Source organism: Coregonus clupeaformis, chromosome 13, assembly GCF_020615455.1.
Source record: "Coregonus clupeaformis isolate EN_2021a chromosome 13, ASM2061545v1, whole genome shotgun sequence".
Classification (NCBI taxonomy): Eukaryota; Metazoa; Chordata; class Actinopteri; order Salmoniformes; family Salmonidae; genus Coregonus; species Coregonus clupeaformis.
The window spans coordinates 8,296,800-8,319,139 of NC_059204.1; the positions used below are offsets into that span (position 1 = coordinate 8,296,800).

General features: G+C 42.8%; 2 protein-coding genes across 4 annotated transcripts; one reads left to right on the top strand and one right to left on the bottom strand.

The window, feature by feature from the left end:
- LOC121579129 (unconventional myosin-XIX) lies at positions 1 to 20,684 on the top strand. 2 transcript variants are annotated; one of them, XM_041893448.2, is made up of 24 exons: positions 16 to 268; positions 2,070 to 2,223; positions 2,430 to 2,578; positions 2,854 to 2,967; positions 3,209 to 3,341; positions 3,559 to 3,628; positions 4,194 to 4,296; positions 4,461 to 4,557; positions 4,762 to 4,838; positions 4,949 to 5,039; positions 5,257 to 5,425; positions 5,753 to 5,826; positions 6,069 to 6,190; positions 6,581 to 6,694; positions 7,051 to 7,227; positions 7,854 to 7,994; positions 8,132 to 8,239; positions 8,474 to 8,544; positions 9,169 to 9,248; positions 15,011 to 15,174; positions 17,067 to 17,196; positions 18,373 to 18,458; positions 18,877 to 19,206; positions 19,431 to 20,684. In XM_041893448.2, the coding sequence occupies exons 1-24, from the start codon at positions 221 to 223 to the stop codon at positions 19,542 to 19,544; spliced, it is 2,916 nt and encodes a 971-aa protein (XP_041749382.2). In that variant the 5' UTR covers positions 16 to 220; the 3' UTR covers positions 19,545 to 20,684. The 2 variants fall into 2 exon arrangements, with proteins under 2 accessions (XP_045080155.1, XP_041749382.2); XM_045224220.1 differs by lacking the exons at positions 17,067 to 17,196; positions 18,373 to 18,458; positions 18,877 to 19,206; positions 19,431 to 20,684 and adding an exon at positions 14,377 to 14,465 and having other exon boundaries at positions 1 to 268; positions 15,011 to 15,168.
- znhit3 (zinc finger, HIT-type containing 3) lies at positions 20,264 to 22,112 on the bottom strand. Of its 2 annotated transcripts, none has more exons than XM_041893452.2 (5): positions 21,927 to 22,112; positions 21,719 to 21,756; positions 21,482 to 21,550; positions 21,158 to 21,241; positions 20,264 to 20,976 (listed from the first exon to the last, which is right to left on the bottom strand). In XM_041893452.2, exons 1-5 carry the CDS (start codon positions 21,992 to 21,994, stop codon positions 20,807 to 20,809), a joined length of 429 nt encoding a protein of 142 aa, XP_041749386.1. In that variant the 5' UTR covers positions 21,995 to 22,112; the 3' UTR covers positions 20,264 to 20,806. The 2 variants fall into 2 exon arrangements, with proteins under 2 accessions (XP_041749386.1, XP_041749384.1); XM_041893450.2 differs by having other exon boundaries at positions 21,158 to 21,244; positions 21,927 to 22,109.
- Positions 22,113 to 22,340: the final 228 nt, after the last annotated feature.

A 22,340-nucleotide genomic window follows, 5' to 3' on the forward strand; every position in this document is an offset into this window, starting at 1 on the left:
TGTCCTTCACTGTGGAATTTTATGACAGAGGGAAGGCTTCACATTCCATGTCAAATGGCGGCGGAACAGTGAGACAGACTATGGATCCTACACGTCTAAACTATATATTAGTCTGATTCACTGTCCTTTATAGCGTTTTTGCCTGGTGTCAAGAACAAACTCCTTGACAGCAGCATCGCTTGTTCTACTTCGCAAGGGCGGCGGGACAAGTTCCAAATCCATGAATTCTGAGAATAGTCAGCGCATAGGAAATGGACATGGGGGAAAGGTAGGCGAAAACAGTGGGCCTTTTGAGCACTTTGGTAGTTAGTTGTATAGAAAGTGTTTTAATGAATTCCAAATCTCTCAATGAATCGACGTCAATGTATTATTAACTAAAGTCGGCGTTATCTTGCATTGATAATGTTCTGAATAAAGGAGCTTGTTCAGCAGAGGTGAGGGAGGGGTGACCGGACCCTAGTCTAGAACAATAACATTTTGCCCAGCTGTTGCCACACCTGTGTAGCACATCTATGCTGATATGCATCAGTTAATCTGTAACTGTCATGAATCTCCTCACAGTTTCATAAAATTTACCAAATTCGATCATCTAGAGTTGTCTTCATTCAGCCTTTTGAAAGATCTCCAAGACAGTTATTTTCAACCTTACTGACAATTTTAAATTGGTGACATGCAATCATCACTTGTTACAATCAATTGAATACAAACATTTAAACATTGACAATGGAGCAAAATGCACCCCATTACAGCCTCATACTGTTACGCTATGCAGTGCTGAAGGAAGAGGCCAAACATTTCATGAGAGCAACACAGCTTTTTTTAAGACATGATTTGAAGCTACACACAATTTGTTTACAAAGTCTCATACCACAAAGAAAAACACAAATAGGGGAGTAAATAGATCCATGGTTGTTTTGTTATGATAAGGTAAGACAATTGTATCATGACAGTGCTGATGGTATGTACATTTTAGAAAGAAAAAGAAGCCTCTGCACACACATTGCATGACATCTGTTGCCAGACTTTATATTTAACTGCGCACCATTTGAAGCATTGGGGTGGATTTAACCAATCCGATAAAGATGTATAGAGAACACACTAACTAGACACTGAGGATAAGCAAGGTAGCTGTAGATTAAATGTTTATTTTGTCGAGTGTAAACCTACAACTGTCTTTGTGGTCACCTGACAGAAGCTGTGGTGCGGTTTGTCTTTGTCATGGTAGGCCGGTCAGTTTTGTCTTTGTCATGGTAGGCCGGTCAGTTTAGTCTTTGTCATGGTAGGCCGGTCAGTTTTGTCTTTGTCATGGTAGGCCGGTCAGTTTTGTCTTTGTCATGGTAGGCCGGTCAGTTTAGTCTTTGTCATGGTAGGCCGGTCAGTTTAGTCTTTGTCATGGTAGGCCGGTCAGTTTTGTCTTTGTCATGGTAGGCCGGTCAGTTTTGTCTTTGTCATGGTAGGCCGGTCAGTTTAGTCTTTGTCATGGTAGGCCGGTCAGTTTAGTCTTTGTCATGGTAGGCCGGTCAGTTTTGTCTTTGTCATGGTAGGCCTGTCTGCTGGATGGTGGTGTTGTTGTTTGCGCTCTAAACTTTTTTAATTGAACATATATGTGGTTATCTTTTTTTGAATTGTGTATGCAGTAACAGAGTGATGCTGAAACTCAGATTTTTCACTTTAAAATGTATGTTGTATGTCAAACACGTACCAATGATTGCGAAGTTAAACAAACCATACAACTCTATGCACAAGTACTACTCTTAACAATTACCACTGAACATTTTTACAAAAAACACATTTACTTCTAGAACATTGCGGATGCAAAGTTTGGTAACAGAATGACAGAACAAACAGTCATTCTGTTACCAAACTTTGCATCTGCACTGTTCTTCAAGTTAATGTGTTTTTGTAAAATGTGTTCAGTGGTAATTGTTCAGTCTTATTAGATTAATCTCAGCGCAATGCCCTCACTTAATGCTAACGCCCTTTGTTATGATACAGGCCTGCGTTTCTGTGGAATAATGCAGGCCACTGGTTTTAACCCTGTTCCTCCCTTTCCCTTGGGGTTACTACAGGTGAAAGGAGGAGTCGGGAAGAAGTCTGGACATGCTCACAGGAAGTCTCTGAATGACTCACTGGAGGGAGAGGTCAAGGCCTTCCTCATAGACGAGGGCCAGCTGCACACTTATGATGACCTCACCAAAGTCAACCCCGTGACCCCAACAACAGGTAGAGAGTCCCAAAGCCTACCTCTTGTTGGAGAGGGCCAGACATGGCTCACCAGCGGTCAAGCTTGTTTTGCGTTGGAAATGGAACTGACATTTCCTAGGGACTTAAATGATGGTTCCTTTTTGAACATGTTAATATAGGTACTCGTTTAGGCTTTCTGTTTTCCTGTTAATTAATGTGTAATCCCTGTGTGTTTTCTGTGGCAGTGCTGAAATGCCTACAGGCCAGGTACAGCGCTAAGGTTTTCTACACCCATGCAGGCTGCACCCTGGTGGCCCTCAACCCTTTCCAGCTCGTCCCTGACCTCTACTCCCTGGATGTGATGAAGGAGTACCATTGTGCCCCACAGCCACAGGTATTGTACAACCATTAGCCTCTTTATCAGAGGCATTACCATGGCCTTTTTGGTTAATGTTTATACAATGTTATATCTACAAACACCGACTACTATATTTCATTTTAGCAGTGGCAAGTTCCTGTAACATGACTCTTAACACCTTAAACAAAGTCTGTTGGGTAAATTTAATGTTTAATAGTTTAAACAACATAGGGATGGGTCAATGCCAAACGGAAAGGAGTCCATTTCATGCATTCAACAAACGTCTCTAATATTTTTCTTTGTCTGTCCAGGAGTCCAAACCCCACATCTTCATAGTGGCGGAGGAAGCCTACAGGAACGTACAGGGCCAGGTGGAGCCCGTTAACCAGTCTCTGGTGGTCAGCGGAGAGAGCGGCGCAGGAAAGGTAAACTTTATTAACAATCAACAATGGTGGATAGAAATGTATAATATTCTACTGCCTCACTGATTACAAAAAGCAACAAAGCATTCCAAATTCATTGTCCATTATCATTCAGCTTTGTGGGTCTTTTTTTTTGGTCCTTTATTACTGTGAAGTGTTAATAGTGGAAGTTTAACATATGTTTAGAATGTTTTAAAGTGACCCTGAATAATTTCAAACCACTGTCTCTTTTATTCTTTACCAGACATGGACCTCTCGTTGCCTCATGAAGTACTATGCCACGGTGGCAGCCTCTTCCTCTCTCCTGAAGAGGCGGGACACTGTGGAGAGGATAGAGAAGAGGGTACTGGACTCCAACCCCGTCATGGAGGCTTTTGGTGAGACTGGAAACTATTTTAGTTTTTTAATATAAACTTTAACCGGGACAAGTACGCAATCATCAACAATTCAGACAATATTGGGATCAAGGTGTCTGTAACCATCTAGTCAGTGTGGTTCAGTGACGTGTCCAGTTGACGTGATGGTTGTTGTTGCTATAGTGGACACGTGCTGATTCCATGCTTTGTTTATTTACTGGGCCCCTGTTTTATATAGGCAACTCCTGCACCTTACGGAACAGCAACAGCAGCCGCTTTGGAAAGTACATCCAGCTCCAGCTTAACCGGTATGTCTGGTTGTGTTTCTTTTTTTTTGTAGCTGATCCTAGATCAGTCCTGTTTAGTCAAGTGGTCATTGATGACAATGACCAATAATAGTTGACAAGATGGCACAAACAGATCTGGGACCAGACTAGATCACTGCAGACACCTAATAAATAACTTGACGAGAAATGAGAACGGAATAAGCTAACTGACAGGGTAGTTTTTGTGCTGACGACACAACCAGCGCCCTGTTCAAACAAATGTCTTTGTCATCGCAGCGCTAGCTGTGCCACTAGAGATCCTGGTTCGAATCCAGGCTCTGTCGTGGCCGGCCGCGACCGGGAGACCCATGGGGCGGCGCACAATTGGCCCAGGGTCGTCCAGGGTAGGGGAGGCAATGGCCGGCAGGGATGTAGCTCAGTTGGTAGAGCATGGCGTTTGCAACGCCAGGGTTGTGGGTTCGATTCCCACGGGGGGCCAGTATAAAAAATTTAAAATAATGTATGCATTCACTAACTGTAAGTCGCTCTGGATAAGAGCGTCTGCTAAATGACTCAAATGTAAAATGTCAAATGTAAATTTGACCAGGTCTCAGCTGCTGGTGGGGGCGTCAGTACAAACATACCTACTGGAGAAGACCAGGGTGGCTGGACAACCAGCTAATGAGAGAAACTTCCACATATTCTACCAGGCAAGTTAAAGGCACACTCTTGACTACAAAGATTAATTCTAAGTTAATGTTAATTAACTGTAGTTTAATTGTAAATGAAGTAATATCGTGTGTGTGTGTGCCTGGCCTCCGTACATGTCAATACATTTAGTGTCTGATATATAGTGAAATTCTATTCTTTTCAGATGATGGCAGGAGGCAGCGATGAGCAGAGGAGGGACTGGAAGATGCCTCATGACCAACGTTTTGTCTGGCTTCCAAATGCTGACAAGACATTGGAAGGTACGTTTGTTGTGTCCTCATCCCCCAGCCAGTAGATTAAAAAACAATAGCTTCTAATCGGTTGCATGTAATGAATGTAAAGGTACCATGTATTAAAAAATATATATATATATATTCAGGTCAGTGTTCCCAGTTACTGATTTTACTCTTCTCTTCTTCGCTTCTTTGTCTACTTCTTCTTCGCTTCTTTGTCTTGTTTTGCAGAGGATTGTTTTGATGAGACTGTAGAGGCGATGGTACACCTGGGCATCAATGCCGAGAAGCAGGGACATATATTTAGGGTATAATGATATACATTAAATCACCTAAAATGATTCTGAAGATGATTCTGTACTTTCTCCACATAATCACTCCATAAATATATTTCTACCACAACTCCCTGTCTTAACAGATACTAGCAGGTCTTCTTCAGTTGGGGAACGTGACTTTCTGTTCTGCCATGGATGAATCACAACCTTGTGACCTCGAGAAGCAATCCAAAGGTATTTCATCTGATATTACACTAGATCAACTTTCCATTCTGGTGTCTTAGACTTCAATTCGGTTAAATTCAATTTAAACTGTGGTCTGACTCCTTTCTCAACCTTCCACCCTCGTGTTTTAGACATCAGTTCAGCTCCAACGTGGTCTGAACAATCAATTAATCAATCAATCAAATTTGAAGACCTTTTTACATGAGCCCTCCTGTCTATCCTATAGTCTTTGTGCAGCGTTGTGCAGCGTTGCTGTGTGTCCCGGTGGAGGAGCTTCAGACATGTCTCAGGGTACGGACCCTGAGGGCAGGGAAGCAGAGTGCTCTCTTCAAGCCCTGCTCCCTGGCAGACTGCAGCGTCAGGAGGGATTGCCTCGCCAAGGTCATCTACGCACAGTGAGTCAGACTAACAGAGAGGACACATTTCCTTCATAACCTCTTTTATAATCACTCCTATGTAAAAATCTGTCAAATGTTCAGATCTGAACCAGGTTGTGATTTTGAATCACTTTATTTTTTCCTAAAGCAGATTCGGAGAGTGAATACTTATTAGAAAGCATGCATTTGGGCTGAGGTCCAGCTCTTGTCTGTTGTGATGAACGATTACCTGTCCTTTCCCTCATCAACTCCATTCTGAAAATATCACACCCTTTTAATGTGTACTGTAACTACAAAGGAATCAGACATTGTGTACTGAATGTTTTTTTCAATTTTTCCAAACAGATTATTTGAATGGTTGGTTACATTCATCAATGACAGCATATGTGCAGACAACTCCACCTGGTGCAACTTCATAGGTAAATAAGTTATTTTCTATTGCTTAATCTCTCCCATATTACTAATTAAACATGAATCCTTGGTGTTTACTTGTCTCTCAGGCTAAGCCGAACCTGTTCTTTTGGTTATCTTTCCTTTGTAATAACACCAGGGTAGTGGGTTCGATTCCCGGGTCCTCCCATATGTAACGAAAATGTATGCACACGTAACCGCTTTCGATAAAGTGCCTGCATTTATTATTATAGTTCTTCTTCGTCTCCAGGTCTGCTGGATGTTTATGGTTTTGAGTGCTTTCAGTTGAACAACCTGGAACAGCTGTGCATCAACTACGCCAACGAGAAACTGCAGCAGCACTTTGTAGCCCACTATCTCAGAGCCCAACAGGTAGCCGTTAGGCTAAATTAACCTTTTCCACGTTGACCTAGTGAAATGTCTTCTATTTTTTCTTCTAGTTTAGCCTCTACAGCAGGGGTATTCAACTCTGACCCCTAGAGGGTCCGGAGCCTGCTGCTTTTTCTGTTCTACCAGATTAATTAATTGAACAATGGGGGGGGGGGACTGGCTTCGAGGTCTAGAGTTGTTTTGCTGGCTGTAGGGCTATAGGCTCCGGTCTCAGAGTGTTAACCTGTTTAGTAGAGTGTGGAAATAGAACGTGGAAGAACTGGATGTTCCAATTCTGAATTTGCCTCGAGGGTGTGGAACACTTTTTTTGTAGCATAAGAGAATGTTGTCTTTAGTTATCTAGTGCTCAACAGTGAAGCCTCTCACCCTTAGGAGGAGTACGTCTCCGAGGGATTGGAGTGGTCGTTTGTTAAATACCAGGACAACCAGGGCTGTCTGGATCTGTTGGAGGGCAACCCCACTGGAGTGTTCTCTCTCCTCAATGAGGTGTGTACATCAGTGGAACCTCCTAGAACAGTGGATCCCAACTCCCGTCCTCCAGTATTCCCCAACAGCACACATTTTATGTTATAGCCCCCGGACAACACCTGATTCAACTTGTCGTGGGCTTGATGATTAGTTGTCAAGTAGAATCCAGGTGTGCTTGTCCTGGGGCCGCAACAAATAAATATATGTACTGTTGGGGAATACTGGAGGACGGGAGTTGGGGAACCACCGCTCTAGAATACTGTTATTAGTTCTACCTTTTTTATAAAGTAATTTTTGTCCAGAAAAATATATCAAGTTCTTTTGGTTGTTTACTTTACTCACGTCTTTGTCCGTTAACCCATCCACCCATTCAGGAATGCCTTCTCAACCGAGCCTCCGACGCCAAGCAGTTCAGGGTTCGCTTGGAGAAGGAGCTGTCCGACAACAGCAGTATGAGCTGGGACAAGTTCGGCAAGCTGCCCCACTTCACCGTGGCTCACTACGCTGGCAAAGTCTCCTACCAGATAGAAGGCATGATGGAGAAGAACAAGGTACGTTGGAACAGTGCTGTGGAAGGTGCTGCTAACCATTCATAGCTGATGGCAAAAATACTATTTTTGGATTACAAGACCCACCTGTGCCGACTATAATGGATTACTGTGACGCGTTTGGTCCATTCAAACACTACTGTATATGCACTATGGAAGTCTGTGAAAGATGCTAGCCCTACAGACATACATCATAGCCAAAGGACGTTGCAAGACTTAATTTCATGAGAAGACTTAATTAACACCAAACATACTGTGCATTCGGAAAGTATTCAGATCCCTTCAGACACATTGTTCCCCCCTCATCAATCTACACACATAAAACCATAATGACAAAGCAAAAACAGGTTTTTAGATTTTTTTTTTAGCAAAAGTATTAAAAATAAAAAAAACGGAAATCCCATTTACATGTGGAAAAAAATGAGGTTCTGAATACTTTTACGAAAACACTGTACTTCATAGCCAAAGGACATTGCAAGCCTTAATTTCATGAGAATACTTAATGTTTTCTCTCCACTAACACTATTTGAAAATGTATGCACTCACTTAACTGTAAGTCGCTCTGGAAAAGAGCGTCTGCTAAATGACTAAAATGTCAATGTTAAATATGCACCTTTCTCCCTCTATAGGACCCAGTGCCCCCAGAGCTCATCCACCTGCTACAGAAGTCTGAGAACCCTCTGCTTCACCAGCTGTTTGCTGACAGAGACCCAGCGGACCAAGGCACCAGGGGGCTCAGACAAGTGGTCACTGTGGTCTCCAAGTTCAAGGTGAGGCACAAAATCCTAGACGTTAGGATTCCTTCTGTTTGTAGCGTTGATCTGGTTCTGTGGTATTCACTTTGTTCCGGAATTCCTCAGAGCCTCTTTGTTCCATATTTCATGGATGGTATATTGTCTCCCTATAGAACTCTCTGGAGAGCCTGATGAAGATTCTACACAGCACCACTCCTCACTACACCCGCTGCATCAAACCCAACACTGACTGCAGGCCGCTCACCTTCGTAAAGGAGGAGGTAGGAGAAAGCGACTGCTTTGACTTGGTAACAAACCATGAAAACGCATGAATCATCACTACGTCTTTGTTCAGTAGATGTCTTTTTATCTTCTTGGAACACAAAACGTGACATTCGAAAAAATGAAATGTGCAATTGATGACTCAGATATTGGTCACTAGGCAAAATCGTATGTTCATTTAATAATTTATGTTATACAATTCTCTTATAAAGCTGTTTTTGACTCATCGTTAGGTCATTATGCAACTGGAGGCCTGTGGGATTGTAGAGACCATAAACATCAGCGCAGCAGGCTTTCCAATAAGGTAGGGGGGGGGGTTGTGTATTGTACAGTATGAAAATGTATGCACTCACTAACTGTAAGTCGCTCTGGATAAGAGCGTCTGCTAAATGACTAAAATGTAATTATGGCCGCAAAATTCAGGTAACTTTCCAAGGTATTCCAGAAATCCTGGTCGGAGGATTTCGGATTTCTTGCTTATTCCCTCTTAAATCCAGGGATCTTCCAACCTGGTTTTCTGGATTTTGGGGGAAGTTACCAGATTTTTTTTTTTGTTGCAACACTATAGAGAGCAGATCCCTTACCTGAACTGGGCTTGAACCTAGGAACCTCTGCACAACTACACAACAACTCATCAGTAGGGCGGCAGGTAGCTTAGTGGTTAAGAGCGTTGTGCCAGTAACCGAAAGGTCGCTGGTTGTAATCCCCGAGCCGACTAGGTGAAAAATCTGTCGATGTGCCCTTGAGCAAGGCACTTAACCCTAATTGCTCCTGTAAGTCGCTCTGGATAAGAGCATCTGCTAAATGACTAAAATGTAAATGTAAATCAGTACCACTGACCCTATAACACAAAGCCTTTTTTAAACACAAAATGTCCTCTTGATTTAGACTGCCCCTTTCCATTTCTTTGTTTTGTTTCTCAATGCAGAATTCCCTACACGAGTTTCATACAGCGTTATGGACTGATTTCCAACTGGACGTTGTTCTCTCAAGGGGCTGGTGAGAATGGTAAGTCTGACATCAGGAGAGATATACTGTAGTAGTGTGTGGAGTCGTTATGCCTTCTGACATGTCCAGCGCCTTCAGAAAGTATTCGGACCACTTGACTTTTTCCACATTTTGTTACGTTACAGGTTATACTAAAATGGATTAATTCCCCTCATCAATCTACACACTACCAGATAATGACCAAACCAAAATAGGGTTTTTATACATTTTTGCAACTACAAAATACAATAAAAACTGAACTCACATTTACGTAAGTATTCAGACCCTTTACTCAGTACTTTGTTGAAGCACTTTTGGCAGCGACAGTGTTTCCTCTGGGGGGGAGGAGAGGTCCCTCCTATAATGAGCTCAGTTCTGGTGACTTTTTAAAAGGACATTCTACTCTAAAATACAATTTCCACCTCCAGAAATTAGCCCAATAACACATTGGTAAAATTATTTGTTAACATTTATTTTAACATATTGGGCCATGTACAGAATATAGCCTATTCATGGTCCATATTATCAGGAATGCTATTAGTAATAAACATGATCACCTTTAGCCCAACTGATGCAGCAAAGTGCATATAGTCTGAAGCATGGGGTTGCCTATCTGCATAGGTGATCAAATTATGTCATGCAATAAAATGCAAATTAATTACTTAAAAATCATATAATGTGATTTTCTGGATTTTTGTTTTAGATTCCGTCTCTCACAGTTGAAGTGTACCTATGATAAAAATTACAGACCTCTACATGCTTTGTAAGTAGGAAAACCTGCAAAATCGGCAGTGTATCAAATACTTGTTCTCCCCACTGTATCTGCATTTACCCTATTGGGCTAATCATTAGCCAGATCTCAAATGTGATCTTTTAACTAGTTATTATCATTGATTAATTTTATGTCCCAAAAAACTTGCATAAACACTGAATATAATGTAGGCCTACCTGTTAGGGTAACATGGGGTAAAAAGCCCTCTGCCTGTACTTCTCACAGAAACCACTTCATGTCACAATTTTTCCCCCAACACTTACCCTGGTTTCCACTACTCTTGCTCAACAACAAAAAATATGATCTGTCTCATCACAATTTAAGTCATTCCAAATAAATGATTTTGAGGTAGTGAGGCGTTGTACCCCCCAGGCACCCTACTATTGACCGGTGTTACATTTAGCCCCACTCTCCCCTATGCACCCCCTGCAAATTGCTGCCCCATAAACGTGCTTAACCATGCTTCTGCTCAAAATCCCCGGGTTTAAAATGGTGCAGGTTCCGCATATTTAGGAGTTGAAAAATAAATAAAGTAGGAATGGAAAGCTGGGATTCCCCTCTTTTATTTTTATTTTTAGCAAAAGCCATTAAAACAGCTGTTTTTGCGATTGAAAGAATTGTTGTGCATTGACTGCTTGTCAGAATGCATGTTTCCCTCCCTGTGGTACTTATAACATGAATGTACCACGAGAGGAATATTTATCTAGCATAGAACACAACAACAAGCAGACTTGGTAAATAGATCAACTATTCTACTATGGGGTTGTCAGATTTGTCTATTTATTACTTGTTTTGTTTGCAGAGAAAGTACATGTGGAATGTTCTAGCATCTTCAAAATGCGCCTCAGCAGAAATATTTTTTCATTTTCCATATTTTTTGTTGTTGCGTGGCGGCAATGATTTTGCCGTGGCGCAGCACCACAGCAAAACGAGTGCAGCGGAAACACTGGGCAGCGATTACAGCCTCGTCTTTTTGGGTATGACGCTACAATCTTGGCACACCTGTATTTGGGGAGTTTCTCTGCAGATCCTCTCAAGCTCTGTCAAGGTGGATGGGGAGCGTCGCTGCACAGCTATTTTTAGGTCTCTTCAGAGATATTAGATTGAGTTCAAGTCCGGGCTCTGGCTGGGCCACTCAAGGACATTGAACTTGTCCCGAAGCCACTCCTGTGTTGTCTTGGCTGTGTGCTTAGGGTCGTTGTCCTGTTGGAAGGTGAACCTTCGTCCCAGTCTGTGTTCCTGAGCGCTCTGGAGCAGGTTTTCATCAAGGATCTCTCTGTACTTTGCTCCATTCATCTTTCCCTCGATCTGACTAGTCTCCCAGTCCCTGCCACTGAAAAACATCCCTACAGCATGATGCTGCCACCACCATGCTTCACCATAGCGATGGTGCCAGGTTTCCTCCAGACGTGACGCTTGGCATTCAGGCCAAAGAGTTCAATCTTGGTTTCATCTGACCAGAGAATCTTGTTTCTCATGGTCTGAAAGTCCTTTAGGTGCCTTTTGGCAAACTCCAAGCGGGCTGTCATGTGCCTTTTACTGAGGAATGGCTTCCGTCTGGCCGCTCTACCATAAAGGCCTGATTGGTGGAGTGCTGCAGAGATGGTTGTCCTTATGGAAAGTTCTCCCATCTCCACAGAGGAACTTTGGAGCTCTGTCTGAGTGACCATCGGGTTCTTGGTCACCTCCCTGACCAAGGCCCTTCTCCCCCAATTGCTCAGTTTGGCCGGGCGGCCAGCTCTAGGAAGAGTCTTGGTGGTTCCAAATGACTTCCATTTAAGGCCACTGGGTTTTTGGGGACCTTCAATGCTGCAGAAATGTTTTGGTACCTTTCCCCAGATCTGTGCCTCGACACAATCCTGTCTCGGAGCCCTATGGACAATTCCTTCGACCTCATGGCTTGGTGTTTGCTCTGACATGCACTGTCATAGCGCCATGTAACCAAGGGAATGAACCGAGACATGTTGGGATATACCACCTCTTCTTCTTCTGTCAACTGTGGGACCTTATATAGACAGGTGTGTGCCTTTTTCCAAATCATGTCCAATCAATTGAATTTACCACAGGTGGACTCAATCAAGTTGTAGAAACATCTCAAGGATGATCAATGGAAACAGGATGCACCTGTGCTCAATTTCGAGTCTCATAGCAAAGGGTCTGAATACTTCTGTAATAAATAAGGTATTTATTTATAAATTTGCCAACATTTCTAAAAACCTGTTTTCGCTTTGTCATTTTGGGGTATTGTGTGTAAATTTAATCAACATTTTGAAAAAGTCAAGGGGTCTAAATACTTCCGAATGCAATGTATTCATACCTCTTGACTTTTTCCACATTCTGTTGTGTCACAGCCTGAATAAGAAATTAATTAAATTGAGATTTGTTGTCACTGGCCTACACACACTACCCCACAATATGAAATTGGCATTATGTTTTTTGAAATGTGTTTAAAAAAAAAAAAAAGTAAAAGCTGAAATGTTTTGAGTCTATGTATTCAACCCCTTTTGTTATGGCAAACCTAAATAAGTTCAGGAGTTAAAATTAGCTTAAGTCACAAAATAAGTTGCATGGACTCACTGTGTGCAATAATGGTGTTTAACATGATGTTTTAATGACTACCTCATCTCTGTACCCCACACACACAATTATCTGTAAGGTCCTTCAGTCGAGTAGTGAATTTTAAACACAGATTCAACCACAGAGACCAGGGAGATTGTCCAATGCCTCGCAAAGAAGGTCACCTATTGGTAGATAGGTAACAAATAAAAAATAAAAGCAGACATTGAATATCCCTTTGAGCATGGTGAAGTTATTAATTACACTTTGGATGGTGTATAAATACACCCAGTCACTACAAAGATACAGGCGTCCTTCCTAACTCAGTTGCCGGAGAGGAAGGAAACTGCTCAGGGATTTCACCATGGTGACTTTAAACTCTAACTCTTGTAATTGCTGTGATAACACTGTAGTTACTCCACAATGCTAACCTAATTGACAGAGTGAAAAGAAGGAAGCCAGTACAGAATAAAACATATTCCAAAACATGCATCCTTTTGCACTAAAGTAATACTGCAAAAATTGTGGCAAAGCAATTAACTTTTTGTCCTGAATACAGTGTGTTATGTTTGGGGCAAATCCAATACAACACATTACTGAGTACCACTCTACATATTTTCAAGCATAGTGATGGCTGCATCACGTTATGGGTATGCTTGTAAGCTTTAAGGACTGGGGAGTTTTTCAGGATAAAAAATAAACATAATGGCGCTAAGCACAGGCAGAATCCTAGAGGAAAACCAGGTCCCGTCTGCTTTCCACCAGACACTGGGAGATTAATTCACCCTTCAGCAGGATAATGACCTAAAACCCAAGGACAAATCTACACTGGAGTTGCTTACCAAGAAGACTGTTCCTGAGTGGCCGAATTATTATAGTTTTGACTTAAATCTGCTTGAAAATCTATGGCAAGTCCTGAAAAATGGTTGTCTAGCAATGATCAACAACCAATTTGACAGAGCTTGAAGAATGTTGAAATGAAGAATGGTCCTCTGTAGCTCAATTGGTAGAGCATGGCGCTTGTAACGCCAGGGTAGTGGGTTCGATCCCCGGGACCACACATATGTAAAAAAAAATGTATGCACACGACTGTAAGTCGCTTTGGATAAAAACGTCTGCTAAATGGCTTATTATTATTATTATTATTATTATTATTATTATTATTATTATTAAATGTTGAACAATTCAGGTGTGGGAAGCTCTTAGACTCACAGCTGTAATCGCTGCCAAAGGTGCTTCTACAAAGTATTGACTCTGGTGTGAATACTTATGTAAATGAGATGTATTTATTTCATTTTCAATAAATTAGCAAAAATGTCTAAATACATGTTTTCACTTTGTCATTATGGGGTATTGTGTGTGTGTGTGTGTGTAGATGGGTAAGGGATTTTATTTATTTATTTTTAATCAATTTTGAATTCAGGCTGTAATGCATCAAAATCTGGAATAAGTCAAGGGGTATGAATACTTTCTGAACGCACTGTAACTCCAAAGAAAACAAACCGTTGAATAGCGAACTCTTTGGTCATGTGCATAGTCAATACTTTTATCAGAATGAATACAGGTTCTGTTATCTTTGTACTCTCTTGCTGATGGCTCTTTTCTTTCCCCTATCCTGTCCCCTCTCCTGTCTCCTGTCCCCTGTCCTGTCCCCTCTCCTGTCCCCTGTCCTGTCCCCTCTCCTGTCCCCTGTCTGTCCCCTCTCCTGTCCCCTCTCCTGTCCCCTCTCCTGTCCCCTATCCTGTCCTGTCCCCTATCCTGTCCCCTCTCATGTCCCCTATCCTGTCCCCTATCCTGTCCCCTGTCCTGTCCCCTCCTTAGAGTTCATCCTCTACTCTCCCCTCCTACTCTGGCGCTCCTTAGAGTTGACTTTTCTAAAAGATGTTTCCAACTATTTTATAATCTCTCAGGTAAACGCATGCTTAAGCAATTTCTTCATTGCATGCTGTGCTTTTTCCTTCTCCGACGTTCCCCGCCGGCTCTGACTTGCTGTCAAAATGAATTATCTGTCCTACTGTCAAGTCGGTGCCGTTGGTTTGGATTCCAGAACGGAAATATGTGTTATGCTAATTTTCCATTGTTATGGGGTGACACTTAATACTGTGTAATGCTCATCATCTACATAGTTTTACCTCATACCTTGGTTTACAGGCTACCATCAAGTGTTTATACACAAAAGGCATTCATTGTGTGGTTTGGCAGTCGAAACAGAATGGGGTCAACAACATTCACGTTAACCTTGAAGCAACCATTTTTAAGTGCTACCTCGAATGAAAAATATCAGGCTGTGGTAAAAATCTGGGCAGTGTTTCGGCATGCAGACTATCGTGTGGTGGATAGACATGCTATTGTGAGATGTGTTCGACTCTGCCATGTGTCTGTATGCATTGCAGTCCTTCATATAGATTTCAGTCTATGTCTCTAACCCCTCCCCCCCCCCCCCCTCCTCCCTCAGGATTGGAGGAGAACAACAAGGATGATCTTGGTTCGGCTGTGGCTGATATTCTCAGGGTGGTGTTAAAAAGTAACTTTCTCGACCCCTCGCACCATAGCGACAACGAGACCCGCAGCTCGCTGGCGCACTGCGGCAGGACCAAAGTGTTCCTGACTAATTCCACGGTGAGTTGGTCTTCAGCATCATAGTCGGTTGAATTTACATCTGTGATTTGATTTGATTTGATAACAATGAGATTTAATAGTCTTGAGTGAAGTCCAGTTATCATTTACATTTACATTTACGTCATTTAGCAGACGCTCTTATCCAGAGCGACTTACAGTTAGTGAATACACATATATATATATATATATATATATATATATATTATTATTATTTTTATACTGGCCCCCCGTGGGAATTGAACCCACAACCCTGGCGTTGCAAACGCCATGCTCTATCAACTGAGCTACATCCCTGCCGGCCATTCCCTCCCCTACCCTGGACGACGCTGGGCCAATTGTGCGCCGCCCATGAGTCTCCCGGTCGCGGCCGGCTGCGACAGAGCCTGGATTCGAACCAGGATCTCTAGTGGCACAGTTAGCACTGCGATGCAGTGCCTTAGACCACTGCGCCACTCAGGCTAACATATTAGCAATTACAGTTATGTATACTGTACAAAAATATAACCACAACATGCAACAATTTCAATGATTTGACTGAGTTACAGTTTATATAAAGAAATCAGTCAATTGAAATAAATAAATTAGGCCCTAATCTATGGATTTCACATGAGTGGGCAGGGGCGCAGCCATGGGTCCCACCCACATGAGCACCAGGTCCAACCACTGGGGAGCCAGGCCCAGCTAATCAAAATGAGGTTTTTTTTCCCACAAAAGGGCTTTATTACAGACAAATACTCCTCAGTTTCATCGGCTGTCCGGGTGGCTGGTCTCAGACAATCCCGCAGGTGAAGAAGCCGGATGTGGAGGTCCTGGGCTGGCTGGTTGCATGTGGTCTGTGGTTATGATGCCGGTTGGACGTACTGCCAAATTCTCTAAAACGACGTTTGAGGCAGCTTATGGTAGAGAAATTAACATTCAATTTTCTGGCAACAGCTCTGGTGGACATTCCTACAGTCAGCATGCCAATTGCATGCTCCCTCAAAACTTGATACATCTATAGCATTGTGTTGTACATCTATAGCATTTTAGAGTGGCCTTTTATTGTCCCCAGCATAAGGTCCACCTGTGTAATGATCATGCTGTTTAATCAGCTTCTTGATATGCCACACCTGGCAGGTGGATGGATTATCTTGGCAAAGGATAAAATGCTCACTACCAGGGATGTAAACAAATTTGTGCACAACATTTGAGAGAAATTGTTTTTTTGTGTCTATGGAAAATTTCTGGCCTCCTTTTTATTTCAGCTCATGAAACATGGGACCAACACTTTTTAAATGTTGCATTTATATTTTTGTTCTGTGTAGTTAGTTGGTGGGATTCGTATGTTAAGAAGCCCTCTAATCCATACACTGTAACAGGATCACACTGTTGAGTGGAGCATAAAAACTCAAAACATCCCACTGGGCACAAAATGCTTGAAACAACATTGTTTCCACATCTTTTCAGCAACAACAACAAAATTAACGCGATGACACTGAATCAATGTGGAAAACCGATTTTTGGATTCGCAAAAAGTAATCAACGTAAAGGAATTTCGAACGTGTCTTTTTTTAGTCTAAATCCAAATGAGATGGTTCAAATGTTTCTTGAATTCACGTTAGTTGACAACTAAAACAATTTGTAAATCAAAAACTAGACGTTGAACTGACGTCTGTTGCCCAGGGGGATAGGTCACAGCTGGCATAGCCACGATAGTCAGCGGACCGTTTATGTCACCATGGGCCGACCAATAGAACTGAATGGGATCTCTACCCGGCCGACGGACTATTGAGGGCTCGGCCACTGTGAACTATGAACTCCGCTTCGGTGGCCTCCAGACAGTTGTCCTGTCTATAAGCAGTGTACTGTGAGTCTGGGATAGGTCTAATCCTCAGCACTGATCTAATCTATAGCTGGAGCTGATGGAGGAAGGCAGAAACAGGGTGCGCTCCCAGAGGGCCTTCTCTATCCAGTGCTGCTGGCACAGGCACAAACAACGCAGACGGCACGCCGCGAGACGGGCCTCCACCCTGATCCAAGCAGGTAAGGTCAAGACCTAAATCCCTACCGGCCTGTGAGGAGAGGGAGAGGTCACAGTATACTGCTCAGTAACAATGGCCTCGCTCCAACTGTGTCTGCCATCACTTCTGTTATGCGAATGGGATCATTGCATGGCACACAGGTTTTCTTAAAGCTTTGGTACACAGCTCCACTGCTGTATGTACAGTAACCTCCTGTCTTGGTCTGGCTTGACCTGGCTGTTCCTGTCTAGGTGTCCTGTCTTAGTCTGGCTCTACCTGGCTGTTCCTGTCTAGGTGTCCTGTCTTAGTCTGGCTCTACCTGGCTGTTCCTGTCTAGGTGTCCTGTCTTAGTCTGACTCTACCTGGCTGTTCCTGTCTAGGTGTCCTGTCTTGGTCTGGCTGTTCCTGTCTAGGTGTCCTGTCTTGGTCTGGCTGTTCCTGTCTAGGTGTCCTGTCTCGGTCTGGCTGTTCCTGTCTAGGTCTCCTGTCTTAGTCTGGCTCTACCTGGCTGTTCCTGTCTAGGTGTCCTGTCTTGGTCTGGCTCTACCTGGCTGTTCCTGTCTAGGTGTCCTGTCTTAGTCTACCTGGCTGTTCCTGTCTAGGTGTCCTGTCTTGGTCTGGCTCTACCTGGCTGTTCCTGTCTAGGTGTCCTGTCTTGGTCTGGCTGTTCCTGTCTAGGTGTCCTGTCTTGGTCTGGCTGTTCCTGTCTAGGTGTCCTGTCTTAGTCTACCTGGCTGTCTGACCAAGAGGCACCAGCTGGTAGAGCCTGCAACATTGTTCAGATGACTACGGGTTACTGTACCTAAATCCTTATGAAGGGAACAGAACAACTTAAGCTCACCTGAACAACACCTTGACCATACGTTTCCCCTGAATCACATTGATGTTAATGTTATCTAGATGTACCTTTTGGTGATCAGATCTCGATGATTTAATCCAGATAAGGTGTTCATTTATACAGATTGCAGCATTTGACACAGCTGTCAGACAAAATGGTGCATGTATAGAATGCACTGTTGTCTTGATATTATTACATTTACATTTAAGTCATTTAGCAGACGCTCTTATCCAGAGAGACTTATTATGGGAGTTACTGTTCGGTTGTCTGTGATGGATCTATAGAGATACGATGTAAATGTGTTCTTTCTAATTCTGTGGCTGTATCATTATCTGGTCGCTTCTCCTTCCCCCCCTGCAGTGGTGCGGTCATGGCTGGTCAGGAGAGCGATCCAGAGGTGGCACAGGGCAGCCATAGTGCTCCACAGGTCCTGGAGGAAATGGAGGGTGAGTAGAAGTGCTGCTGGCTTCTTGCTAGGTCACCCTCGCACAAAATGGGTTTTTAACCTCAAGGATCTTTCCTGGTTAAAACGAAGGGTCAATTAAAATAGGTGGCATGCATGATTTTCTTGAATTCAGTGGCTCCCATCCTCGCTGTCTGAATTCTAGGACTGTGTGTTTAACTCAAGTGGCCAGTTCTTCTAAGTAGGATTTTCTCCTTTCCTACGGGAATGAATTCATTTTGATTTGACATGTAAAATACAAACAGTTGCTTCAGTCAAAGGAAATAAACCATACACGCATTAAACACAAAGTCAACCGTTTTTTTTTTTTCCTCCATTGTGGTCCTCCTTGTCAGACGTGCAAGAAGGAAAAGCTAGTGCAGGAGCTGTGAATGACTGTACTGACTGTCCTCGTGTTGCAGGCGCTGATGGACGCCCTGGCTGAGGCAGAGCTGGACGACGCAGAGGATCTTCAGGAGGAGGCCGTGCCACCAGAGTTGGACCCCATCCTCCGGGCCAGGGGCTTGGTGCAGCTCTCCAGCATCCAGGAGCCCGTCATGGTGCGAGGCTGGCCCATGGGCCTGGCCCTGGCCTCAGCCCCCACCGTCACTGTGTCCATGACCGCGACGGGCTTCCAGAAGATGATGTCTGTAATGGCCTGCCTCAACGGACACTGCTTCAGGACCGGGGAGTACAAGGTGGAGACCAACCAATTCAAGCAGGGGGTTGCCTCCATCAGGGCTCAGCCCAGGGTAAGACCACAATCTCTCCCCTCCAGACAAATATTTGAAATACTTGAGGCAAGCGAAGTCGAGCGCACCTCAAATATACATTTTTTTGAATTATGTATTTGACCCAGGTATTATACTCCCCTCACACAGACCATTCCCACCTGTATTCACATTTGTGATACTGTATTGTTGTTATTTCTGTACAGATTCATTGTGATTTTGTGGTCCTTTCTCACTTCATTTAGGGGTCTATTAAGCTCCACTACCAGCGATCTCCACTGCTCTACGCCGATATGCATCCAGACAACAAACATGATGGAGTGACAGGATTGAACCAGATACTGCTAGAGGGTACCTGAATGGGATCCATTCTATGTTCCTGCTTTATATCCAACACTTTAAATGAGCTGCCTCAATTATATAACTGCACCTTTTGATATGTACTGTAGATGGAGATAATGGTCCTAGAGAAATGGTCTTGTAGGACTGTAGCTGCCATATTGGAAATATTTGTTGATTGTTGGAAAGTCTCAGGCTTTATGACCACTTGGGTGCCTTTCTCAAAATCCGTGGTGTTAAACTCAAGAATGTACCGTGGGTGAACTTGCCATTTTTATTTATGGGTAGAGGGAAGCAGTTGCTTTTGGGATATTTGTGGTACTCCTTTTGCAATGTTAAAGATCATGTTTAATTTTAGATATTGCTGCATTGTTTTTAAGTTATTGACATGCCTGTTTTTTAGAGGGAAATTATCTATAAAATGTTATTTTCATCAGGGATACATGTTCTGTTTAAACCACATTCTGGATTTTTTTTATATCTGTACACTTGAGCTCACTGACCAAATCGAACTAATTTTAGCATAGTCAACTACAGATCAAGAGAAAGCTGGGCATTTACACCAAATCCAGTGTATTTTATGGCACAAGCTTCATTATGAGATCTTTATTAGAAGAGGTACACTACAGTGTTTTGCATACATGGGAATAGTATGTATTTTAACAAGCTTTATAATCAATGTCAACCAGTTTGCTGCTGATCGCTTCAGTGTTAATAACCAAACGGCACGACAGAAACACCCAATGTTTTGCTGTATTTATTTGAAAAGAACCATTGATGTGCCACATTGCTTGAAATGCCATGACGATGTTTATTTGCCAAAAAGGATTGTATACTTTTGACCTTTATTTTGCTACTTCGCCACTACAGTAGTTACCTTTGCCTTGTCCAATACCTTCTACTAGAGTAACTTATCTTTTGTAACCCACTGCTAATATAATCCTTCCTTGAATTACGTTTGTATTTTGAACCGACTAAACAATAGTTCTTGTTACGTTTAAGGCCATTCAAAGCCATACCCAGACCAAATGTGTTATGAAACATTGCTAGCTACTTGGTGTTTATATAGCTGTACCAAGAACCCTTTTAAAAGACCTGACTTAGCTAGTTGTCTTTGCAATACTGTAGTTCCAAGTCAAAATAAATATTTAACAAATTGGTATACTGCTTTGTATATTTACACAGTAGAAATAAACCGAAGATAATTGTTTTTGTCAAAAAAAAAAAAAAACTGAATTATTGACTCCGTGTGGGTCATAATAGGGTATTCTGCAAGTACATTTTAATCGTTTTTCTCAACAATCTGCAAGCATTGATCTGATAGCTCAACAAACAGAGGCTCTTGCATGGCGGTCTTCATGGCGTCTGCTTTGCTCTCGGCCGTGTCCACAGAGCGCATCAGCTGACAGAGGTGGGGGTTCCGGAGCAGCGCTCTCAGCTCCTCCGACTTGCCTGTAGAGAAGCATAAACAATGGTATTACAGCAGACGTTAGAACAACATTTCATACAGTAAAACTCGTCCATTAATAATGTATTAGTGGACAATATGGCAGCCAAGTGACTCATGTACCCAGTAAGTTACAGGGGTTTAAAAGTTCAGAGTGCAAACGGAAATGTCCAATGCATTTAGTACCTAATAGTCGTAGCCTCTGAAGTGGAACTTTATCTGTATGGTCGTCATCATCATCAAGGACATCTTCAACGGTCCAGGGATCTTCTGCTGAAAGAACCAGACAGAGTGTATAGTCGAACTGCTGTATTTTACACAGAGCGTCAAACAAACGTGATAAACAAATGTGTTGCCTGATAGAAAGAGGAAAACAGGTCCCAACGGATAAAGCATAATTCTGTCTGCAATGTTTAACTTCTGAACATCTCACCAAACTGAGTACATTCCTGGGAATTGATGAGAAGGTTCTAGGTATAAGATTGGCAATTACATTGACCATTAACCTACCATTGCCGTAAGCTCCATTTAGGTCTTGAGCAGGAGGAGGCACTGACTGTTTTGGGGGCTGGCAGGTATCTGGGAAAAGAAAACATCATGGTAGACTGTCATGTCATGATCCACATGATACCTCAACTGTGATAACGCATGTTATCTGCTATTGCTCTATACTCTATAGGTTATTTATGAATGATAGTCACTTCAAGACTATAGGTGCTAATGTAATGGAAAAACAAACGTTCTTACCATTGGCCTTGTGGGTCTTGTAACAACTGAGAGAGCAGCTGAAAAACAAAACAAAAGGTCAAAATGTGGAACAGAACATGACAGACAAATCATATAATGCATGTTTTGTAGCTAGCTAGCTAAATTCTGTAGCTTTAGTAGCGGTACCTAGCTAGCTGTTTTTTTAAAATCTGCAGCAGAAGTACAAACAAGAAGAAATTATACTCACTATCTGATTCTACAGGCCGGACATCGGTATTTGGGTGTCTCTCCACTGCACACATTGCAGATCTGCATTTTGATTATAATATTCTAAACAAATTTCACGTGGAACACAACTCTAATATGTCGACTGCTAGCTAGCTAGAAAAACAGACACGTTGGTAAAAGGCGTGACGTCATCAGGGGTGAAAGTACCGCCCACTCGTGCTAGTCGCAATACTTTAGGGACACCTACAGGCCAGGGAGAGTAAAGGGGATACCTAGTCTGTTGCACAGGCGAATGCGTTCAACCAACAGGTCTTTCGCGTTAAACTGCCTTACTGAAGGGCAGATTTTTCCACCTTGCCGGCTCATGGATTTGAACCAGCAACTTTTCGGTTAAAGGCCCAATGCTCTTAACCGCTAGGCTAACTGCCACAAG